Source organism: Boleophthalmus pectinirostris, unplaced genomic scaffold (genome assembly GCF_026225935.1).
Source record: "Boleophthalmus pectinirostris isolate CB_2022bp ecotype Guang Dong unplaced genomic scaffold, ASM2622593v1 HiC_scaffold_4, whole genome shotgun sequence".
In the NCBI taxonomy this organism is placed as follows: Eukaryota; Metazoa; Chordata; class Actinopteri; order Gobiiformes; family Gobiidae; genus Boleophthalmus; species Boleophthalmus pectinirostris.
This window is the reverse complement of record NW_026571353.1, coordinates 37,064,717-37,086,017: the sequence shown is the minus strand read 5'-3', so window position 1 is coordinate 37,086,017 and position 21,301 is coordinate 37,064,717. Positions and strand designations below refer to the sequence as shown.

The window sequence follows — 21,301 nt, the reverse complement described above, 5'->3', positions numbered from 1 at the left end:
GGAGGAGGAGAGACAGAGGAAGGAACAAGAAGAAAAACAGAGGCAAGAATGGGAACGGAAACACAAAGAACTGGAAGAAAAAGTCAAATCCCAAGAGCTATCTAAAGAAATGTTTGAAATAAAACTAGAAGAAAACAGGAGACAGATGGAACAGGAGAGAGAACAGCGCGAAAGAGAAAGGAAAGAATGGTGGGAGAAACGAAAACAAGAAGATGAAGAAAGACGACAGCTGGAAAACAGATTACAAAAAGAAATTAGACAAATTGAAGATGAAAAACAACAGAAAGAAAAAGAACTAAATAAAAAGGAAATGAAGATTCAAGAAGTAGAATATGAGCGCGAAAGAGAACAAAAAAAGAGAGAAGAGGAGGAGAGACAGAGGAAGGAACAAGAGGAAAAACAGCACCAGGAATGGGAACAGAAACACAAAGAACTGGTAGAAAAAGTCAAATCCGAAGAGCAAAGTAAAGAAATGTTTGAAATACAACTAGAAGAGAAACAGTAGACAGATGGAGCAGGAGAGAGAGAAAGTGGGAAAGAGAAAGGAAAGAATGGTGGGAGAAACGAAAACAAGAAGATGAAAGAAAACGAGAAGAGGACAACAGACAAAAAGAGATGGAACAGAAAATAAAAAACTTGAATGAAAGACTCAAAGAAGATGAGCAAAAACTAGAACAAGAGGAAATGAAGAGAAAAGAGTTAGAGGAGGAACATCAAAAACAAGTGGATGATCTGAAGAGGAAATATGAAGACGAGGCCAGAAGCCAAGCTGAAGAGCACAATGAGTTCAAAGAAAAACAAGCTTCTCAGTATCAAAAAGAAATAAGTGTTTTAGTAAAACGACTTTGGACAAGACCAGATAAGTTGATTAAAATGAACCTTTTAATTTCAAAACATGAAAAAGGAATAAATGAACTTGTCACAAAACATGAAGAAGAAATAAACAAAGCTACAAATGAGGAGGAGAAAAAAGCAAAACAAAAAGAGCAGGAAGAAGAGAAAGAAACTATACAAAAACAACATGAAAAAGAAATAAGTGAGTTAGTAGAGGAAGTGAACCAATCTTACTGTGTGATTTTATAAAAAATATTGTCTAAGATGAGAACACTGTGTCTTTGTATTTTGAGTTAATGACCCAGAGCCACTCTTATTGTGTCTCTTATGATTATGATGTATTATTATACCTTAAAGCACTGGACATATTGAGCTTTTATCTTAAATTTTAATTATGTATGTATGTAAATTTGATGTATGTATGTATATATGTATGTATGTGTTTATATGTGCTCACCTTCCTCCTATGTGTCATTGTGGTTCCTCAATTGATCATATTTTAGTATTTAGAGGATTATCCATCTTATATGGCTCCTGCACAATGATTTGGTGCTGAGAAGACAGTTATGATATTCAAACAAAAATGTTTTATTGATATTGTGAACAAGGTTCAGCTGACTGGTTGTTGCGGCCGATGTGGATGATGAGGGGCAGATGTAGTGGTAAATGTGTTAATGTTACTGTGATCAGGACGAAGCCTCTGTGGTAATGTTATAAGAAAATATCTTTGTCTTTCATTTCTTATGAATCTATTCATGTGAAATTACTGAAAAAATAAGTAAATAAAAATGTGTTTGCTTTCTCTGGTTTAGCACAGATTTACTGCCTGAAGTATTTAGAAGATCATAATAACTCCAGAATTGAACTTTAAATAAACATAGTCCTATTAATTCCCATGGAATTAATTCAAATCTTTATAAAGCTGTGATTTTATATTTTATTACTTATTTTTGACTATGACTTGTACATTTGCATTTACATAATTATGTCTTATGTCACACCTGTCTCTTGCTATAATTTTTTGTTACTTATTTAGAATGTATTACATTTTTGACTCTTTGTTATTATATTATATTGTGATTTGTGAGCAACTGTAAATACAAAATACAAGTAAAAAGTTATTTCTCAGTCCAATTATCCAACCAGAAAGCAAAATGAACTTTTTACTTTGGGTTGCCAGATTCTACAGCTGAGAACATCTTGTGTTTCCTCAATATAGCAGCTAATTATGTCCTTTATTTAAACACATGGTTGGTGTAGTTTAATCCCAGTTTATCGTCCTGATGACTTGGTTTGGTCCTGTTGTAGTCCAGGTTTAGTCCCAGTTTAGATGTGGTTTGTGTGTGTTGTGTGAAGGCATCTTAAATCAACAGAAGTGCCTGATACAGAATACTACCTTTCACAAACACCAGAGGGCGCCATAGTGACACAGTTTGGGTTTGAGAGGAAACTGACTCCCACCACAGCCCTAAAACAAACTGCAGGAGAGATTTGGTCACGTGTTTTAAAGATCAGCACTGGATTTAAGAGGCACAGAATATTCAGTAAGACAAAGATGTACATGACTGATGATCTTGGGTTTAAAATTACACTCAAAAAAGTAACAAAGACTTTCAATAAGGCAAAAGAACTTGAGATAAATGTATTATGTATGATGTATTGTATTGAATGTAGTTTCTGGAACTGTATGCAGCACGATTTAAAACAGGTACAAGTTTGTCTCATTCTCAGTTTATGCACAGGCCTCATGTGAAAACTCAGACCCTCCAGAATTCCCTCCCTGAGCTGCAGAGGCTGCACTAGCGCTAGTTCATGACTGGTGCAGGTGCTGGGGTTCAGGTAGTGACCATTCAGAGAGATATTTTAGGTATGGGGCCCGGTCAAGCAGAAGTAAACAGCAAGGCCAAAAATTAAAGTAAATACATATGTACTCTAGTTTATGAAACTGTTTACCTTTTTTCTGTACCATTTTTGGTTCTAAAGTTCCATATGTTTTAAACAGACCATGTATGAAACATGGAACAAAAATTATTTCCCAAATTTTAAAGACCTGCAAATCATGTAAATAAACGGATGTATTTCATCATATCTTGTGTTATTCAATCTTTGATCTGTTGATGAAGGTACTTTTTTTTAATGTATTTAAAATGATAAAAATTTGCTTGGAAGGACTGACATATTTTATAGAAATAGTTTCCTTTCATTTTGAAGTAATATTAAAGTATTCGGAAGAAAAAAGTTGACAAATGATGTAAAATCCTGCACCTTCTACTTGTTTGTACAATTTTCCCTCTGTTACTTTTCCCTCCGTTACCATGACCTTTCTTAATACAAAATCTCATTAGTCAAAAAGTAAGAGGTTTTTCAACCTAATCTTGTACCATATGGTAGAAAACTATATGAAGCAAATATTCAAACCAGTTTGTTAAGGATATGTAAGTGAGAACCAAGAGTTATCACTGTTTGTATTTATTGCCCAAAAAGTGCTGCATATTTCATTCCCTCCGTTACCGACATGAGTTTTTAAATTTTTTGTCAACAACTTGAAAGAATATCACAGGTTTAACTTGACCCTGTTGGAGTGTAACTCTTTCCTACATTCTGATACTTTACTTATTTCAATAGTCCCTCTAGTTTCTGAATAAGAGACATTTGAATGTAAAAAATCTGCCCTTGTTTCCCTCCGTTACCACTTGACTGGACCCTATGAACCAACTGGATTTCAGCATTGAACCAGCAACCCAAATGAGAGGCTCACTCTGCTTTCTGATGAGATAATCATCTTGAGAGCCAAAATATCAAATTCTAAGATAAAAATGTGACATAAGTGAAGTGTTTTTGTACCTGTAGTTGATTTGAACATATTTACCTCCGTATCTGGAGACAAAAATAGGTCAGTTTTATGAAATATAAATTAAACTTCTTATGTGCAGTTCCTTCAATATCGAATGTGCAGATAGGAAATCAACAAATTAACCAAACCTGTAGTTTTAGACTTTAAGTTAAAAATATGGAAGATCATTTTGAAGATTTAGAATTTTAAATGCCGTTGAATTGAATGTTTTAACTCTGAAAAAAATTGTTTGAATTATTTTTTATTCTGAATTTTAGTTGCTGAAATGTTAAGTGTACATTTTCCAAAGTGTTAAAAAAAAAAATCACCTTAAATATTCAACACAAATATTTTCAAGTCCTCAAATTCAACAGTCAAAATTCGGAGTGTAAAATTCGGAGTGAAAAAAATTCGCAGGAAAGACCCAAAATGCCAAGACAGTAACACTCTGAATTTTAACTTTTGAATTTGAGGGCTTGAAAATATCTGTGCTGGATGTTTAAAAGGTGATTTTTTTAAATTTTGAATTTATTTGAAATATATTGGAAAAAGTATACTTAAGATTTCAGCAACCCAAATTCAGAATAAAAATAATTAAATTCTTTTTTTTTTTCTTTTTTTTTAAATTCAAAGTGAGAAATTCAGTGGTGTTTAAAATTCAAAATCTGATGGAACAAATTATCTTCCATATAAAAACAGGAAACTATTCCAAGTCTAAAAACGACCTGGACGATAGGAATGTGTCAGGAAAGTGAGGAATAACTTTGGACTACGGCAAACAGTTTAAAATGATTTAGTTTAGTTTTTCACCTTTTCACGACGGTAAAACTCACATCTTTAAAAAGTGTTTTAAATGGTCAAAAGTCCTCAAAATGGCACCCAACAGAAAACTTTAAACCCTTTATTGTAATTATATTGATTAATTTATTATGAAATCTGTGTGATGTTTTGAATTAAAATATATAATGTAAATAAAGCGTAATTTGACGTAGTTCATTATTTCAGTATTTGAGTCAACATGAAAAATGACATTGAGAAAGACGACATGATGCATTTATTTAAAGTCACTATTTCTTTGTCAAGTGAAATAAAATACTCTTTTATTTTTGAATCGATTGAATCACAGAAGAAAGGGAAAACAGACCAGAGGGTTATGACGCTAGGCTAAAGCGAACACATTTGGTTTTCATTTCGTTTGGACATTTGTGGTCGACATGAGACTTGTCCCTTCTGGGGAGCCGTACACTGCAAAAAAAAGGAATATCGAGCCTTGGTTCAAAATGTCTCAGAACGATTTGAGTAGTTTGGACGTGGAATTTTTAACCTGTCGACTTTTTATATATTTATATTTTTATGTTTTAGGGTTATCGTCACCTCAAACTGTAGAAATACTGAAACGACTGAGGCCTAAATGTGAGAATTTTCCATCTTCTTGTTAGTAAAAAATGTGACTGTAAATAATGTATTTAATGTATGTATTTAAGTAAGCATCGAAATAAGTCAAATATTCCAGGTCCAAAAATAAATTAAACTGAAAACTGCTGAAATTAAGGGTGCATCACACTTGCACATGCACCACATCAAAACAGGAACTAGACCCAGAACTAAACCAGGACCAAACCATTTAAAAATATTACTATAATTATTCCTTGTTTTATGTTGCACCATATCAGTATAATCTTATTTTGTGAGTTTTTTTCCACCGTCAATTCAACTTTTTGGGATTTAGGATTCTCAAAATTTAGATTAAACTGAGATTTGAACCAGGACCAAACCACTAACTGAGACTAAACTGGGTCTAAAACTGGACTAGACCAGGATCAAACCACCACAAGTTTAGACTAGACCCAGAACCTGGACTAAACCAGAACTCAAAACTAAACCAGGACTAGGACAACACCTTGAGAAGTCTTCATCAGGATTAAACCAGAAGAAATGTGAATTATAATGCAGATTTCAGGTCATTTGAACCAATCTAGAATATTCTTGTTTGCAGTGTAGGCCTCCCCTCATTGGCTCATCTGTTTCGAACTTGTCACAACTGCACTTTGGGGTTTTCTTTGTGGCACAGATGAGTTCAGACTGGTCTAAAATGGCGGCGTGTGGGGCAGGTACAAAAATGTGCAGTGCTCCAGCAAAGCATTAATAAACCGTGTAATAAAAAACAATGTCTTTACAACTACAACACTACAAGAGCCCTGTCCATTGGATTCACTTTGTAATGATTACTTTCATATAAAAATCGATTGAACAAAACAGGATACTATACTGGCATACTTCAACGTGGTTAAGATTAGAATTTGTCATTTCGCGTTTCTGAAGCTGTTCCTTTTTGCTATGAAATAAAAATTTGAAAAAAAACAAAAATTATTACACAAAATGTACATTCTCCTCTTAAAAAAGGAAAATAAAACAATAACATTTTCGTCTCTCAAAAATGAATTAGCTGTTAGACATACAGTACAATTACACAGATACATAGTTTTCAATACCGCACATTCAAATCTGCCAAAAAAGTTATGATTACAAAGCCAACAAGATGCTGCCATATATAGAGATGTATGTACAATGGTTATAGCATTCAGAATTGCACTATGCCTCAGTTAAATGTAAATTACAGGCTTTTTGTGTTCAAACTATGTGTCGCCAATGTGAACCGTTTTAAATCATTGACTTACTTTGGTACAAACTGAAACAACTCATTTTGATTAAGTACAAATTAGTCACAATCGTTGAAGATGCACCGTGGAACTTTTCTCGGGAAGGGTACGCCACCTGCTTTGCCTCAGTATTATCGCTGTCAAAAGGATCTAAAATCAGGTATTGAAACTAGATATTCATTTGAGCAGGTGTTGATACTAAAAACGTCGCATTCACAGAAATGAACCTTTCCTGAATCGATTTAAAATGAACTTAAGTTTAGAACAAGATTAAAAAGTCGTCCAGGTGGGTTTCATATTGGTCCATGGACATGTACTGGTCTGAGGAATCACACAGATATAAGACCACATGGTAATACAAAAGAAAGTACTACCGTTTATTGTTAAAAATCACATTCTGTTGCCTAAGTTTCAAAACTGAGTCTGAGATTTTAGTGCTGCGATATTCAGAACACTACTCAGAATGGAATTAAACTTAACCCCAACCTTAATACCGTATTTTTGGACTATAAGAAGCACTTTTCATGGCTTGGGTGTTTCCTGTGACTTATACTCAGGTGCGACTTATATATTCAAATATATAATGTCACATGTTTGTTTTTTCCACCCTGACAGCCACGAGAGGGCGCTCTAGTCTTGTGTGTCAGTATCTGCTGCTCCTATTCCTCTTGTACCACTGTCACTTTTCGCTCTACTGCGCATGTCTCCTGCAGAAAGAGCCGCTGTCCTGCCTGTATCATGTCAGTGTCTTGGAGGATTTCAGCAGATTTCAGACTCTCTCGGAGGCGGGGATAGGTGTATCGATCAGGTGTGAGTGGATGTCTGAATACTGAAGTTTGAGGCATTTCTTCTCGTCATTTACGCACTCACCTGCATTTAACTCATACGGGTCAAGACATATTCCACTCACTAATGTTCATTTAGCATCATAACTTATTTTATCACACGGCGATAAACTGTTACATCATATTCTGCAAATTACAAGCTGCAAGTAGTGAAATCTGCAGCCGAAAACGGTAATCGAGCAGCAGAAAGAAAGTTTGGAGTGAGCGAGAAACATGTGAGGGACTGGTGAAAAGCGGAGGATACTCGAACTGCAATGAAGAAAACAAAAAAAGCTAATTGCAAGCTAAAAGATAGATGTGGCTGCGGAAGTGACACCGAGGATGAAGAATTCAACAGATTTAGTGATTTGGAGTGAGATGGAGAGTTTGGTTGGTTGCATTAACATACCAGACGCCTGTTCAGCCTGTTATTCTCTATTCTGTTATCACTATTACGATAACTTGACTTTCCAGATGAAATGTGGGTTCCTGGTCTCTGATTTCATAAAATAAATTTCCCCCCAAAATGCGACTTATATATGTTTTTTTCTTCTTCCTTATAAATTTTTTGGCTGGTGCGACTTTTACTCCGGAGCGACTTATAGTCTAGAAAACACGGTGCTTGGTTACTTGTCAGATCTGTGGAGAGGTGACCACGCTACCAGTGAGAATCCATGTTTTTCAATACAGTTTTTAAGGACAAAAACAAAGCTCTAACTTCTCCGCCTCTGCTAGAAAAGTTCCATGGTGCATCTTTAAGTGTAGTGTTCGGAAAAAGGATGGGAGGGGCTACGCAATGTTCACGACTGATTGGTTGAATAAAATAGAATACTTTTTCGCAAATACTTAAAAAAATTGTAGCTCGCGTGGATAGTCCCTTCAAGTCGAACATAAAAATCGCTCTTTGCGGTCGACTAGCCCTGCATGTTTCTCGTAAATACTTTTAAAAGTAGTAAACAGCGCAAAAGTGGAGTCTGACATTTTGGCATTGGCAATAAATATACATACTACCAGAATAAAAAGCAATATGTGGCACAGTTAAACAATTGTACACCACTGTTCATAAATAAACACTGCCTTTCAGTCAGTTAGCAGTTAGCAGTTAGCACTAGTTTTAGTGTTGGACTCTTACTCCTAAACTAGTCTCGCCTCAGCCGTGTGCTTCGAGGCGCCACGAAACAGATGTACCAAAGTTCAGAAATCAATCAATGAATTAATCAAGAAGAAATCATTAAGAAATAATTTAAAAATCACAGTTTATGCCTAGTAATTATCGACTTTCCAATCAGTCCATTAGGGGGGAGTTGGTACACAGGAAGGACTTATAAAAAAGAGGGGGGAGGAGCCAGACGTTCCGCTCTTGGGTCCCTCGGGTGCACAGGTGAAATTAACCCGAAACGTAACTTCGAAAACCCCAAAAGAGAGGGTCGGACCTGCGTGTTTAAACCTCCCCAACGCTTTCACTAACTCCTCAGATCAACAAATGGCAAATGAATGAACACTGGCGGACCATTTGACTGGGTTTGCGACTTGGTTTGGAGCGTGTGCGTGAGTCTAGACCAGGTTGTACTCCTTGAGGTTGAGCTGCAGGATGGTGTCTTTGACGGCGGCGAACACGAAGCGGATGTTCTCGGTGTCGGTGGCGCAGGTGAAGTGGGAGTAGATGATTTTGTCACTGTCCGGGTTTAGGTCCACAAACATCTTCAGGATGAACTCCCGCGCAGCCTGGGCGTCTCGCTGAGGGCCTGCACGGAGACAGAACGGTTTAGAACAGAGGTGAGCAAAAAATAAATAAACTTGGAGCTTCAGGGAGTCTAATTTGGCCTGCGAGGGGTCTCTGAAGAATCTATTTTGATTCAACTTTGTATTAAAAAGACGAGAAGGAGGCCAATCCTGTCTATTTCCTAATATTTAAAGTCAATTTAATACACATTTCCTTGCAGAAGAATATTTTTATGCGCAAACTGTCATTACATTTGACCCCCGATCCTCAAATGCTCATCTGTTTTGGCCTGTTGAGGAAAAAACTTCGAGAAGGTTTTCATGGTTTTGCAATTAGTAGTTGGTTTGGTGTGATAGTACCTGTAGTAAAGGGTGACCACATCTGTTTTATTGCATGCTACCTTTTTCCTGCTGTTCTAGAATTGCGTGTTGCAACACTGGAATTTCCCCACTGTGGGACTAATAAAGGCATATCTTATCTTATCTTCAGAAACTGGGACACTTGGTAATAATAAAATTGTCAAACAAGTGCGTAATTAAGGGACATTGTTCTGCTCTTGGCCCATTCATGACTAAAATGTGAGTCAGTATAGTCACATTTTCTTGGTGTTTTGATCATTTTTAAGGCTACTTGTCTGTATTTTACTAAAGTAAATGTCAATTTATGCCTCTTTTTACAGTTGTCAGGGATCAAATTTGTCAAAAGTAGTGATACCTGGGACATTTCTTGTATAAAACTGGGACAAAACACTGGTTTTGGACAAATCTGCTGGGACAGGGAACACACGGCTCAAAACTGGGACTGTCCCGAGTAAATATGGACATCTGGTCACCCTACTGTAGTAATAATTTATTATTAGCGCTGTGAAGAAAAGTTAAACATTGAAAATTACAGGAAGCAGAGCTAAAAATTAATCCCTTAATCTAAGACATTAATAAACAAAATTCCAACCAAAATGAAGGCCAATTTTGTTTCAGTTTTAACTTCAATTTAAGAAATTGGAAGGCATTGTAAAAAAATAAATTGTGATAATATAAATATAATAGTACTTAACGGCCATTTCACACACATTATTAGTAGTAATCTTTTCTCATTTCATGCTGCCCTGGTTGCCAAAACAATTAACAACTCAAACCCTCTTCCTGTTTTTGAACACAGAGCATAGATGCAGTTTATGTTGTTTCTGTGAGCGTCTGGAGCGCGCTCAGTCCGTACCGTCGTACTCGGGGAAGTAGTCGACCAGGTGTGAGTACATGATCTTCTCCTCCAGCAGGTCCTTCTTGTTCAGGAACAGGATCACGGAGGAGTTCTGGAACCAGGGGTACGTGATAATGGTCCTGAAGAGGGCTTTACTCTCCTCCATGCGATTCTGCGACACCCAAACACAAAAGCACAAACACAGGCACACGAACACAAACACACACAGAGAGAAGAGAACAAGCAGCAGGTGAGTCCTCATTCTGAACCAGTACAGACAATAACATGGGAATCATTTAGGAACAAAAACAGATCAGACTTTTGGTATAGCAGTTTTTATAACAACAACACTTTAACTAACCATTAGAAAGCATGAAGAAAGATTTAAATAATGATTAAAAACATAATTTCATAATGAATCAGAGGGTATTGCACTTCTATGGGTTATTAATTAAGAACGCATAACAAATTTAGATTACCAGATTACCATTTATTGTTTTGAAAATGCTATAATCACACTTCCTTTTGCTCTCCGTGCTCAGTCACATTACAATCTGCGTTAATTAATACCCAAACTTGTATATTATAACCAGAATTTTAACCGTGCCTTTGATTTCTTTAACATATCTCTCTTTTGCCACTAGAGGTCAGCAAAGAAGCACTAAAAATGTGGTGTAAAGTAGAAACTCATCAATTTAAAAAGTAATAAAAGGGGAAACTGAGCATTGTGCTGCTGTTCAAAAGGATCCTGAAGGTGAGTGGAGTTTTTTTTTTTTAATTTAATCAGATGTTCTTGTTTGATTGGGTTAAACTGAAGTAAAGAGAAGTGAGTAGATTACCTCATTGTCGGACTCCACCAGCACCTGGTCGTACTCGCTCAGAGCCACTAAAAACATGATGGAGGTCACGTTCTCAAAGCAGTGGATCCACTTCCTCCTCTCTGACCTCTGACCCCCCACGTCCACCATCCTGTCAGGGCAAAACCAGGGCAAAGTCAGGGCACATATAAAATTTGATCAAAATAAATCTAATGGAAGACTAAAGCTGGTGTACATGATTTTGACACCACAGAATGAGGAAGTAGGTATTTAAGTCTAATCAAACTTTATCCATCTTCCTCACTCTCACAAACCCTTTGGCACATTCTTAATTCTCAGTGTACAGAAAACCTGGTACAATGCATCTCTCCTATTAAGGTTAATGTATACTGTGCACTGTCCATGTGTCAGTAAATAAATAAACTAAACTAAACTAAACTAAACTAAGTGAAACTAGCTTGGACCTCCCCAACAGCCAATCAGAGCACTGCTTTTGGCCGTTACTTTTGAGTTGGCAATAAATATAAATACTTTATTATTAGCGCATAATATGAAATTGGGATTTTTCTAACGAGCATTGTGACTGAGATTAGATTTGCAATTTATGTTTTAGTAAGAGCATTGTGTTCAAAGTTCACTTCCAGAAGAACTGACTGAAATATGAACTGAAAAACTAATACAAGAGTCACGTGTATTTTATTCCGTTTGTGTGCTCTTCGAGGTTTAAGTTCAAATGTTAGCAGAATCTGAATATAGCTGTAAAAATGGGACACACAGGAACACAGGAATATGCCGATAGATGGCATAGAACAGACATGTCAAACTCAGGCCCAGGGACCAAATTTGGCCTGCGATATAATTATATTTGTCCCACGAGATCATGTCTGGTATGTATTAGAGCTGGAACTAGATTTTTATTAAATTGTATTATTATTTTATTTCATGCTTGTTCTGGATTCAATGTTTAAGCTAAAATATTATAAACATACGATAAATATTTACTTTAATAAGAAAAGGTTAATGTTACATATCCCAAAAGAAGAGAAAACCTTCAGATGTTGTTGAAATTTGTCAATAAATATTTAGTTTGGCCCACGACTTAGTGCCAGTTTTTAATTTTGGCCTCTGTGAATTTGAGTTTGACACCTCTGGCACAGAATATACATGTATCTAAAAAGTTCAGACACTGCTGTTTATAACCCATGCCTCTGTGTGAGATTTGTGTGAGATCTGTGTTGTACCTGAATATGACGCTCTGCAGGTCGAAGGGATACTCGATGATGCCCGTGGTGGGCACTCGGACCCTGAGGACGTCCTGCTGTGTGGGCAGATAGGCCGGCTCCGCGATCCGGTCCAGAGCGTTCAGGTAACTGTGGAGCAACGACAGTGTTCAGGTGAGTCTCTCCTCACCCCAAACTCCTACCACAGCTTTTCTGTTTGTGTGTGAGCCTCAAGACACCATAAAAACCTCATCTCAGACAACGCCCCGGTCCTTAGTCTCTCTACGCAACCACCTCTGATCCATCTGTATCATCTATCAATAAATATCTCCATGGAGCTAAACAGTGACCGCCCAGCCCCAAGTAAATGTCTTATTCAATCAGACTTTCAGAAAAAAAAATAAATAAATAAATTAAAAGCTCAGGGCTAATCATCTCTGTAAACCTATAATCTTATTTTAAATCTTCTTTTAAACTTTATAAACTGTTATTAAACGTTTTTCACTGAATCTTGTGTTTTAAATGTGCTTTTTGGACTTAAAAGTGGTAGTTAGCACGTATCTGCTTAGCCTCTGCGATGGCTTTAAACTCTTTAATATTTGAATTTTTTGAAAAGCCTATGGGGAAAATGAATGGAAAATTTACTCCCGGAACAGGAGTGGGCGGTCACTGTTGAGCTCCAGTGCACACTATTTTTGTGGTGTGGTCGTTGCTAGTGCAGTTAACAAAACTGAAGTTTTTCCACTATCTCACCGTCGTGTCCTTAAGCAAGACACTCCACCCACCGTACCTGCGCATGAATGTGGTGTGGAAGTGGTTTAGAACTGTTGAGGGGAAGTTATCTTACCCCAACCATCTTACATTTAAGTTTACAAAAATAATCATGGCAATTTGTTGATTAGAAGAATATTAACCAAAATCAAGACTAAAACTAACTTTGTTCATTATTTGTAAATATAAACACAGTTAGGCCTGTCATCATAACACAGTAGACAAAATGACAAAAATTAAACTAGACACAATAACCCAAGAGCAGATTTAAACCACTAAAATTATTCTAAATCTACAATATTGTTAAAAAAAAGTGATCTCTAATAATAAAAGGAGCAGAATGAAACACTTTACTACTTAGTTTCCATCTGTAATGAGTCATACAAGTTATTAATTCAACCTTTTACATCTTAAATCTCATAGTATAACCAAAAAAATAACCACAAGTTTGTTCAAAAGTGCAAAAAATGTAAACATGATCAATATTCCCCCCCCAAAAATGTTGTTCCAGTCCATATAATCATCGTGAGTGTAAAGTGCCCTCACTATTTCGTGGAGTCTGAGAGCTGGTACTCCCTCCGGCGGTCGTAGCACTCCTGGATCCCCGGGTCGTTCCATAGACTCTTGATGGCGTCGACGTACGGATTCTCAAACATGGACACCTTCTCCACATCCACGTCCCGCACGATGTTTGCATTGGCCTGGAACAACAACAAAAGTTCTGTATTTAGATCTTTATAAAAATAAGACCGAATGATTATGGGGGGAAAAAAATTATAATTTGTCAGGTTTTTAGTGTTTTTTGAGTTCACACAGTCCTTGTTTTATAACTACAATGTCAGCAGAAGCACTACCCTTAAAGGTGCATTGTGTAACTTTTCTCGTGAAGGGTCTGTCAAATGTTTTTCTCCATGGAGATGTTATTGCTTTGTTTGTTTGTGTGTCTTTTTTGTTTTTATTTTGCACGTATATAACATGACAATTTAAAAAAAAAAGAAAAAACACACACTAGATAAAAAAAGTAGATGCCGGAAGAGGCAAAAAACACAAAAGGACTTATATTAAAGCCTCCACCTTATGAATACATTAACATTATAGGGTGAAATATTAAAAAAAATTTTTACATTTGAATGTTATCAAAATGTATCAATAAGAATTACTGTAAAGCGTGTTACAAGCATTTTTAACCTGGATTGAAGTGGTGGGTTTTTCTTCATACGAATTTGCTAAAATCACAGCGATTCCACCACGGACTGGGGGTACTCTCAGGGGCAGTCCTAGATTCCAAGTTCTAGTCCAAGATTAGTCCTGCTTTGGTCCTGGTTTAGACCTGGTTCAGTCCTAGTCCAGTCCTGGTTCCAGTCCCGGTTCAGTCCTGGTTCAGTCCTGGTTCAGTCCTGGTTCAGTCCTGGTTTAGTCCTGGTTTAGTCCTGGTTTAGTCCTGGTTTAGTCCTGGTTCAGTCCCGGTTTAGTACTGGTTCAGTCCTGGTTCAGTTCTGGTTTAGACCTGGTTCAATCCAGGTTCAGGTCTGATTCAGTTTTGGTTTAGACCTGGTTTAGACCTAGTTTAGTCCTGGTTCAGTCCATATACGGCACAAAAGTTCAGCCTCTTCGTACAGTTATTTTGTTGAGAGTAACTTAAAAGTGCTGCAATAGTCGTGTCATGATTTTACATTTTAAACACAGTAATATTGTAATGTAACAAATTACTTTGAAATGACAGTAACAAGTCATAGTTTTTGAGCTATAAAACCACCTGTAATTTAATAAATGCTTGTAAATATTTAATGTCATGTACTAGAATTTGAAGATGTCATAATTTCAGACGGAGGGCGGGAGATTCAGCGTGAAGAAATATCCAACGTGAAATGTAAACCACAAAAAAGTTAATCCACAAATGCTAAACCTTCTCATTATTTGTTTGGGATCGGCTTCACTTCGTTTTAATCTTACGGCTTAAAGTCCTTTCAACTGACAACAATCACGTCTTAAAGGCTGAAGAATGCACCACTTTCTCAAGCGGTTGTGTAAAAGTAATTTCACTTTTGTTTATTTATGCTGACGAGAGAGTTTCGTTTCATGTGGATAGTCCCGGTAATTACAGAGACCAGGTCAACAAATCTGCAATCTGACAGAATTCTGACCTGCCCTCCGGCTCAAGTTTAAACTTCAGGGATTGTAATGTTGCGATGTCACGTGAACGCAGCCTATTTAAAAGCCAATTAAACATCAGTAATAGAATACACAGACGTTGTACATTTGTGTATTGGCCCTGAGGCTCGTGTGAGTTTAAATCCACTGAGGACGAACAGGAAACTTTGTCTGTCCCAGATTCACACAAAATATGAAACCAGCAGCGAGCCTGTCCTTAAATGATCCACATTAGTTTTAAAGTTACAGGACTTGTGTTGCCTGGGATCCAGAACACACACTTCTTCAGTACTTTTCAAAAATGAGAGTCCGGTCGCTGGTTGGTGAATCTCCCCGAGTTTAGATGGGCGTGATTGACAGGTAGATTTCTGCAGAATCAGTGAACAAAGCACTAAAATCTGTTCGTCTGAGGTGAGAGAAATGTGAAATGAAGGAGCTTGTTGGTCACAATTTAATAGTAATGCCTGAAAGTTCTGTTTTTTTGCAGATTTGAGGTCATACCAGCTGTTATCCTCTAGATCACAGGTGTCAAACATACGGCCCGGGGGCCAGATCCGGCCCTCCAAGACCTTTAATCTGGCCCTCGGCTGATTTTCTACTAAAATATTTTAATTATATTTTGTATTAAAATATTGTTAATTTTCTGCGGTGCTTAGCACAGCAGCGTCTCCAGCGTCTCTGTACGTGGCCCCTCCCACCAGAGCAGCACAAATGAAGACTTGTCTCTTTCCAAACGCTCTTAAAGGACGATCGTTTTGACTGTTGACCGTGACACCCTCATCAGAAAAATGTCCAACATGAGAAAAGTGGAGCCGAGTGCAGGATTTTCCAAGAAAAATGGACTTAATCCTATTTACATACAAGTTCATGTTAAAACATTGTATTTTTCTTAAAGTTTCAGGTTGTTCATAATATTATAATATTTTGTAATAGAAAGAGTTCATCAATTAAAAAAGATTTCTGTAATAGATTTAAGTTTCTCTCCACAAATATTTGAACTTATTGTTATTTTTGCGGTTTATATGTCATGAGTTTTCTGATCCGGCCCCTTTGGGATCAAAGTAGGTTGGATACGGCCCCCAGACCAAAATGACTTTGACACCCCTGGTCTAGATAGAAAGGTCATCTTGGACTTAAATTGAAGCTTATAAACTTGGGGAGTTTTTCATGTACATTTGAGGCAGTTATATATGTAATAAAATGCTTAAAAATTGTCACTTTTGATGCCACTTTGTCAAGCGGACAGATTTTTTTTTTGTCTTTTGGGGTATGTTGAAGGTGATATTTGACAGTAGAAAGGCAGCAAGCCCCAAAATATTTTTTTCTACTAGTTTACCCCATGTGTCAGGTAACACCATGCAAAATATTAGGGTTATTTGACCATTTATCCAGTTGTGGTGCCTTAATATTTACAGTTACAGTCTCCAGCAGCTTTTCCTAAATAGGGTGTTTTTTGGTCACCTGATTCATCAGCTGGTTTCACTTCGTAGAAACCGTCTGACCTCGCAGCATTAGGATTCGTTCACTCGACAGAAGGTGGGTACTTTTTGTCATTTAACCAGTCGCTGATATATGGTCGTGACGTATGTAATGCACCACTAACGGGGATAACAGGTACTGTATTTTCCGGGCTATGAGGCACGCTCTTAAGCCTCCAACTCCATCAAAAAACGGCCGCGCGTCCCGCAATCCAGAGCGCCCTATATACGAATTCACTCTGGTGTCCCAGCGCGACTTCAGTAAACTACAAAGCCGCACCACCCGCAGAAAACACAAACACACACGGAGCAGACAGCGACTGCGAGGCAAAAAACACCCACAGACACACTCATCACTCCACGATGACGAGGAACGGAACGGAGGAACGAACAGAAAAGTGAGTGCAATGTGCCACTTCTAGACACGACTGAACAACTGAGTCACTGCGAACACGCCGACAATCCAGCGGTCCCAGACACACCCTCCCTACACGCCACAACTGAACAAAGCCCTGAGTCACCGTGAACAAACAAACAAAACCACTCACCCATCACACTGTTGTGTTTCCTTTAAAGTTCGGTGCGGTTTATTTGTGAAAAAAGTTCGAAAATAGACCATTTAATGACAGTGCGTCTTATAATCCAGAGCGTCTAATAGCCCGGAAAATACGGTAATATTAAGCTTGAAGTGAAACCGGCTGATGAATCAGTCTAGCAAAATCCACCTTTCAGAATTTTTAACCATGTCATAGTTGTTCCTCTTCTCAGTGACCCTCCTGAAGTTTAATCACTTTTAATTTTAATCACTTATTTTCAAGATGCCATTTTGCCGATCAATTCCCTCTTTCAACACCACCGGTACACACCCATTGTGACGTACGCACTTCATTCTCCTCTTCGCTCGCTCTATTTTCCTAAATGGTGATAAACGTAGGACGTGTCGTGAACTCATTTTGGTACAAATGAAAAAAAAAACAAACAACTAGTGCAGTTATCCACAGGAGGGACCCACAGCATGCGCCACTTTGTTGTCATGACATTTACGGTGACGTCAGCTCACATTGGGCACCACAGTGTTCCAACACAGAACTCAGTGGATTTGTTTCTTTTATTAAGTCGTTGTAGATGAATTTTTGCGATTTAAAATGCACACATTAAAACATAATGCTCCACGGGTGTCTTAGATTAAAACTATATAGCAGACACAAGCACAATATGTCTTTTTTAACCCTTTCATTTCTCGTTTGGTCGATTATAAAACAGAGCAGGGTCGTGAGTCCTGGCACACACTGAACGTCTGTCCATTGTGGCCCAAACAAAGGCTGGACAGGTTTCATTTCACTTCCTCCTGACGAGTCGGAGGCAAAACTTCCTCTATCAACAATACAATGGCACACAGAGAACATTACCAACATGCAGGTTAATTCAGGCTAACATGAAAAGGATCCCTAATTATTTCAATAAAAGGTGTTGTGGTCACGCTCTGGAATTTGTTGATGTCATAGTTTCAGAAGGAGGGCGGGGCCTTGTGTAACTCTATGGGAGATTCACAGTTTTTGAATGAAAGACCCAAATTCATGTTGATTATGTTTGGGATTGGCCCCACTTTTCATATTAATTTTATGGTTTAAACAAGGGGTCACCAAACATTTTTCTCGGGGGGCCACATTATCGCTCCTGACTATGATGGGGCCAGGGTTGGGTCGGCCGCGTAACAGATTTGTACGACCCTGACGACGCAGATTATATTCTTTGAAATCCGTCACACTTTCTTTACATATCAGACAAACTGCACGGTCCAACACTGAACAAAAAATTATCGGTCGTCCACTGTTCTCGGAAAACTTGGCGTTCTCTGTCAACTTTTCATACTTTAACATTTGACATTTTGCTGTCCTTAACTGCACTACAGAACTCTGCACGTGCAACTATCACTGTTTGATCTCGAGCTTGTCAGGTGAAGAAAATTCAGCAGCAAATATAAATATGTCATAAATATAAATACTTCATATAAATATAATTTTTTACTTGAACAAAAAAAAAATCAACAAAATACAAGGTGCCGACGTGTTATTATTTGCTAAAAAGTAATTTTAAAAAATAGGCCATGACAACTTTTGAGGATTGTCTCATAGGCCAGTTCAGGTGGTGGGGGGCAGAGGAGCTGAGGGGCCAGTCAAAGAGGCATGGAGGGCCGGAGTCAGCCCGCGGGCCTTAATTTGATGACCCCTGGTTTAAGGTCCTTTCAACTGACAACAAACACGTCTTTGAGATTGAATAGTGGCATCACTTTCTGAAGCTGTTGCGAAAAAATAATGTCACTTTTATTACTTTTTGTTTCATGTGGACAGTTCCAGTATTTACAGAAATATGAACCATAAACCAGGTCAACAAATCTGTAATCTGAGAGTTCCACAGAAAACTAAACCTGAGAGTTCTGACTTCCAGCTCAGTTTAAACTACTGATACTTTGCAGCTGATGTCAACATTTTCTGAGAAGCTGTGAATCAAACTGGAGGCACTGCTCTGTCTGAAGCTCTGTTACTCAAGTTAGACTTTCATCTCATCTCAGCTTTGTTTTAGCACAACCTGACCATAAAGAGCTGACTCAGGTGATCTGATCTGTGCCGTGAAACAGGTCTCTCACCTCAGGACCGTGAACGAAAGCGTTGGTGAAGTCAAAATGGACGAGGGCTCGAACTGTGAGTGCACTTTTATATCGGCCATTACGGAAGCAGCCACATTTAGAGTTTATACTTACAGTAAGGAGCTGCTGATGAACCAGTTTACAATCAAGCCATCAATATAATTTTATTTAAACCCAATGAGCCATGTAAGTACAATAATAATAAACTTAAAATATATCACCCAATTTACCAGATTTGGCTTTTTATTGTCCTAACAACATGAAAATTGGCACTGCTCACACCCGGCCAATTAGGATGACACCCTCAAAATGTGAGATTGGTCTGATGAGTGGTTCTAGAGTTAAGCATAGAAAAGACAAAAAAACAAGACGTTCCTTTAATTAACAGATGGATAAAAATAAACGCTTAAACTTCTCTTTAATTTCTGAATCAGAATTTGTCAATTTAGGATCAAAATAGCCAAGCTGGTGCCACCTAGTGCTTCCGGTCAATTTCATTTCTCGCCAGCGACTAGTTCAGGAATCGAAATACACCAGACGGTTCGCAAAAACCCTGGAAGTGCGAGTTCGGGCACCAGCCAATCGGCGAAGAGTCATATATTCAGTGTTGTCAACGATTCCCGAGATCGAAGATTTAAAGCCGGAATAAAGAGAAGGTTTGGTCAATTTTATCAAGGGGAAAGACGTCATTGTCCTTCTTCCTACAGGATTTTGGAAAATTACATACGTCACGACCAAATAACAGCGACTGGTTAAATTATAAAAAGTACTCGCCTACCGTTGATCGAATGAATCCTAACACTGCGAGGTCAGACGGTTTCTACGAAGTGAAACCGGCTGATGAATCAGGCTAGGATAAAAATACACAGAAACAAAATACTGCACTCAGGTCCAGGTCAACAGCAGCATAAATAATAATAAGAAAAAATTGTTTTAAATATTGTGTGTCAAATACAGGCTTCAGAAAATGGGAGCAGGTGGTGGGTGTTTTTTATTTTTATTTTTTTTTTAAAGTATGTAATTTTCTTCATGTAAAACACTTCAGACCAAAGGCAGTTCTGCGGAGCATTTGCTTTTTGTTTACACTTTCACTTTGCGGTTACCTGAGCAGAGGAGGAGGAGGATTATGGAGAACTTTACAAAGGTCTAGTTTGGATTTTTGCACACACGCTCCACAGTGGGTTTATTTACTCACATGTACCACATTTGGGAATTACACTTTTACCAGGAGGAGGGTTTTGGAGGAGTTTGGTTCATGGAGAGACTGTCAGGAGGAGACTGTGACTAAATGTGGATTATTATTACACACTTTAAGACGTTGTAAAGGTTCTGCGCTGGAGACTTGATGTGTTTTACATTGCAGATCTGGACACGTCGTTTCCTCAGCTCTTCTGTTTTAGCGGTGAGATGACACACTGTTTTGTTTGGACACATGTAGGACTAAAACGTGAGTGCTGCTGCTGATACATGAATCAGTGCGGTGAATGTACTGGCTCATTGCTGTGGACATTTAGGAACCAAAAGGAAGCCAAGGGCCAAGGAACCGAAAGTTGGCACCAAACAAACTGTGGTTTTTCAGTGCGGTACTTACCAACCTTTTCAAATCCTCATATCATTCGTTCATTTGTTTTTCAAAATAAAACCAAAAATAAGAAAATGAAAAAACAAGTATTTCCTTCATTATTTGTCTACAAAACCAAAATGAAAAAACGGATAACGATTAGTTGAACTGGGTCTAAACCAGCACTGAACCGGTCTCAGTCCCGGTCTCAGTCCCAATTTTGTCCCAGCCTCAGTCCTGGTCTCAGTCCAATCTTGTCCCAGCCTCAGTCCCGATCTTGTCCCAGCCTCAGTCCCGGTCTCGTCCCAGTCTCAGTCCCAGTCTCAGTCCCAAACTTGGGACAAGCCCCAATCTTGTCCCAGCCTCAGTCCCGGTCTCAGTCCTAAACCAGGAGTGTCAGGATGGGCCCATAGGTGCGTCCACGTAGACTGTCGGGTGATCAGAACTGAGACCGGGACTCGGACCCGGACCAATCTGAGACAGAGACCAGGACTGAGACCAGGACTGAGACTGGTTTAGTCCTGATTTAGTCCTGGTAGACCTGGTTTAGTCCTGGTTCAGTCCTGGTTCAGTCCAGGTTCAGT

The 21,301-nt window shown here is 38.2% G+C and overlaps 1 protein-coding gene across 1 annotated transcript in view; it reads right to left on the bottom strand.

Annotated features, from left to right (window-relative positions):
- Positions 1-4,703: 4,703 nt before the first annotated feature.
- The window catches only part of LOC110162507 (guanine nucleotide-binding protein G(q) subunit alpha), a 49,983-nt gene continuing 33,385 nt past the window's right edge, over positions 4,704-21,301 (bottom strand). The window contains exons 3-7 of the mRNA XM_020927408.2: positions 13,427-13,581; positions 12,131-12,259; positions 10,911-11,040; positions 10,090-10,243; positions 4,704-8,896 (exon numbers count right to left, since the gene is read on the bottom strand). Coding sequence (XP_020783067.1) covers positions 8,706-8,896; positions 10,090-10,243; positions 10,911-11,040; positions 12,131-12,259; positions 13,427-13,581 — 759 coding nt within the window. The 3' untranslated portion in view covers positions 4,704-8,705. The remainder of the gene's footprint in view (positions 8,897-10,089; positions 10,244-10,910; positions 11,041-12,130; positions 12,260-13,426; positions 13,582-21,301) is intronic.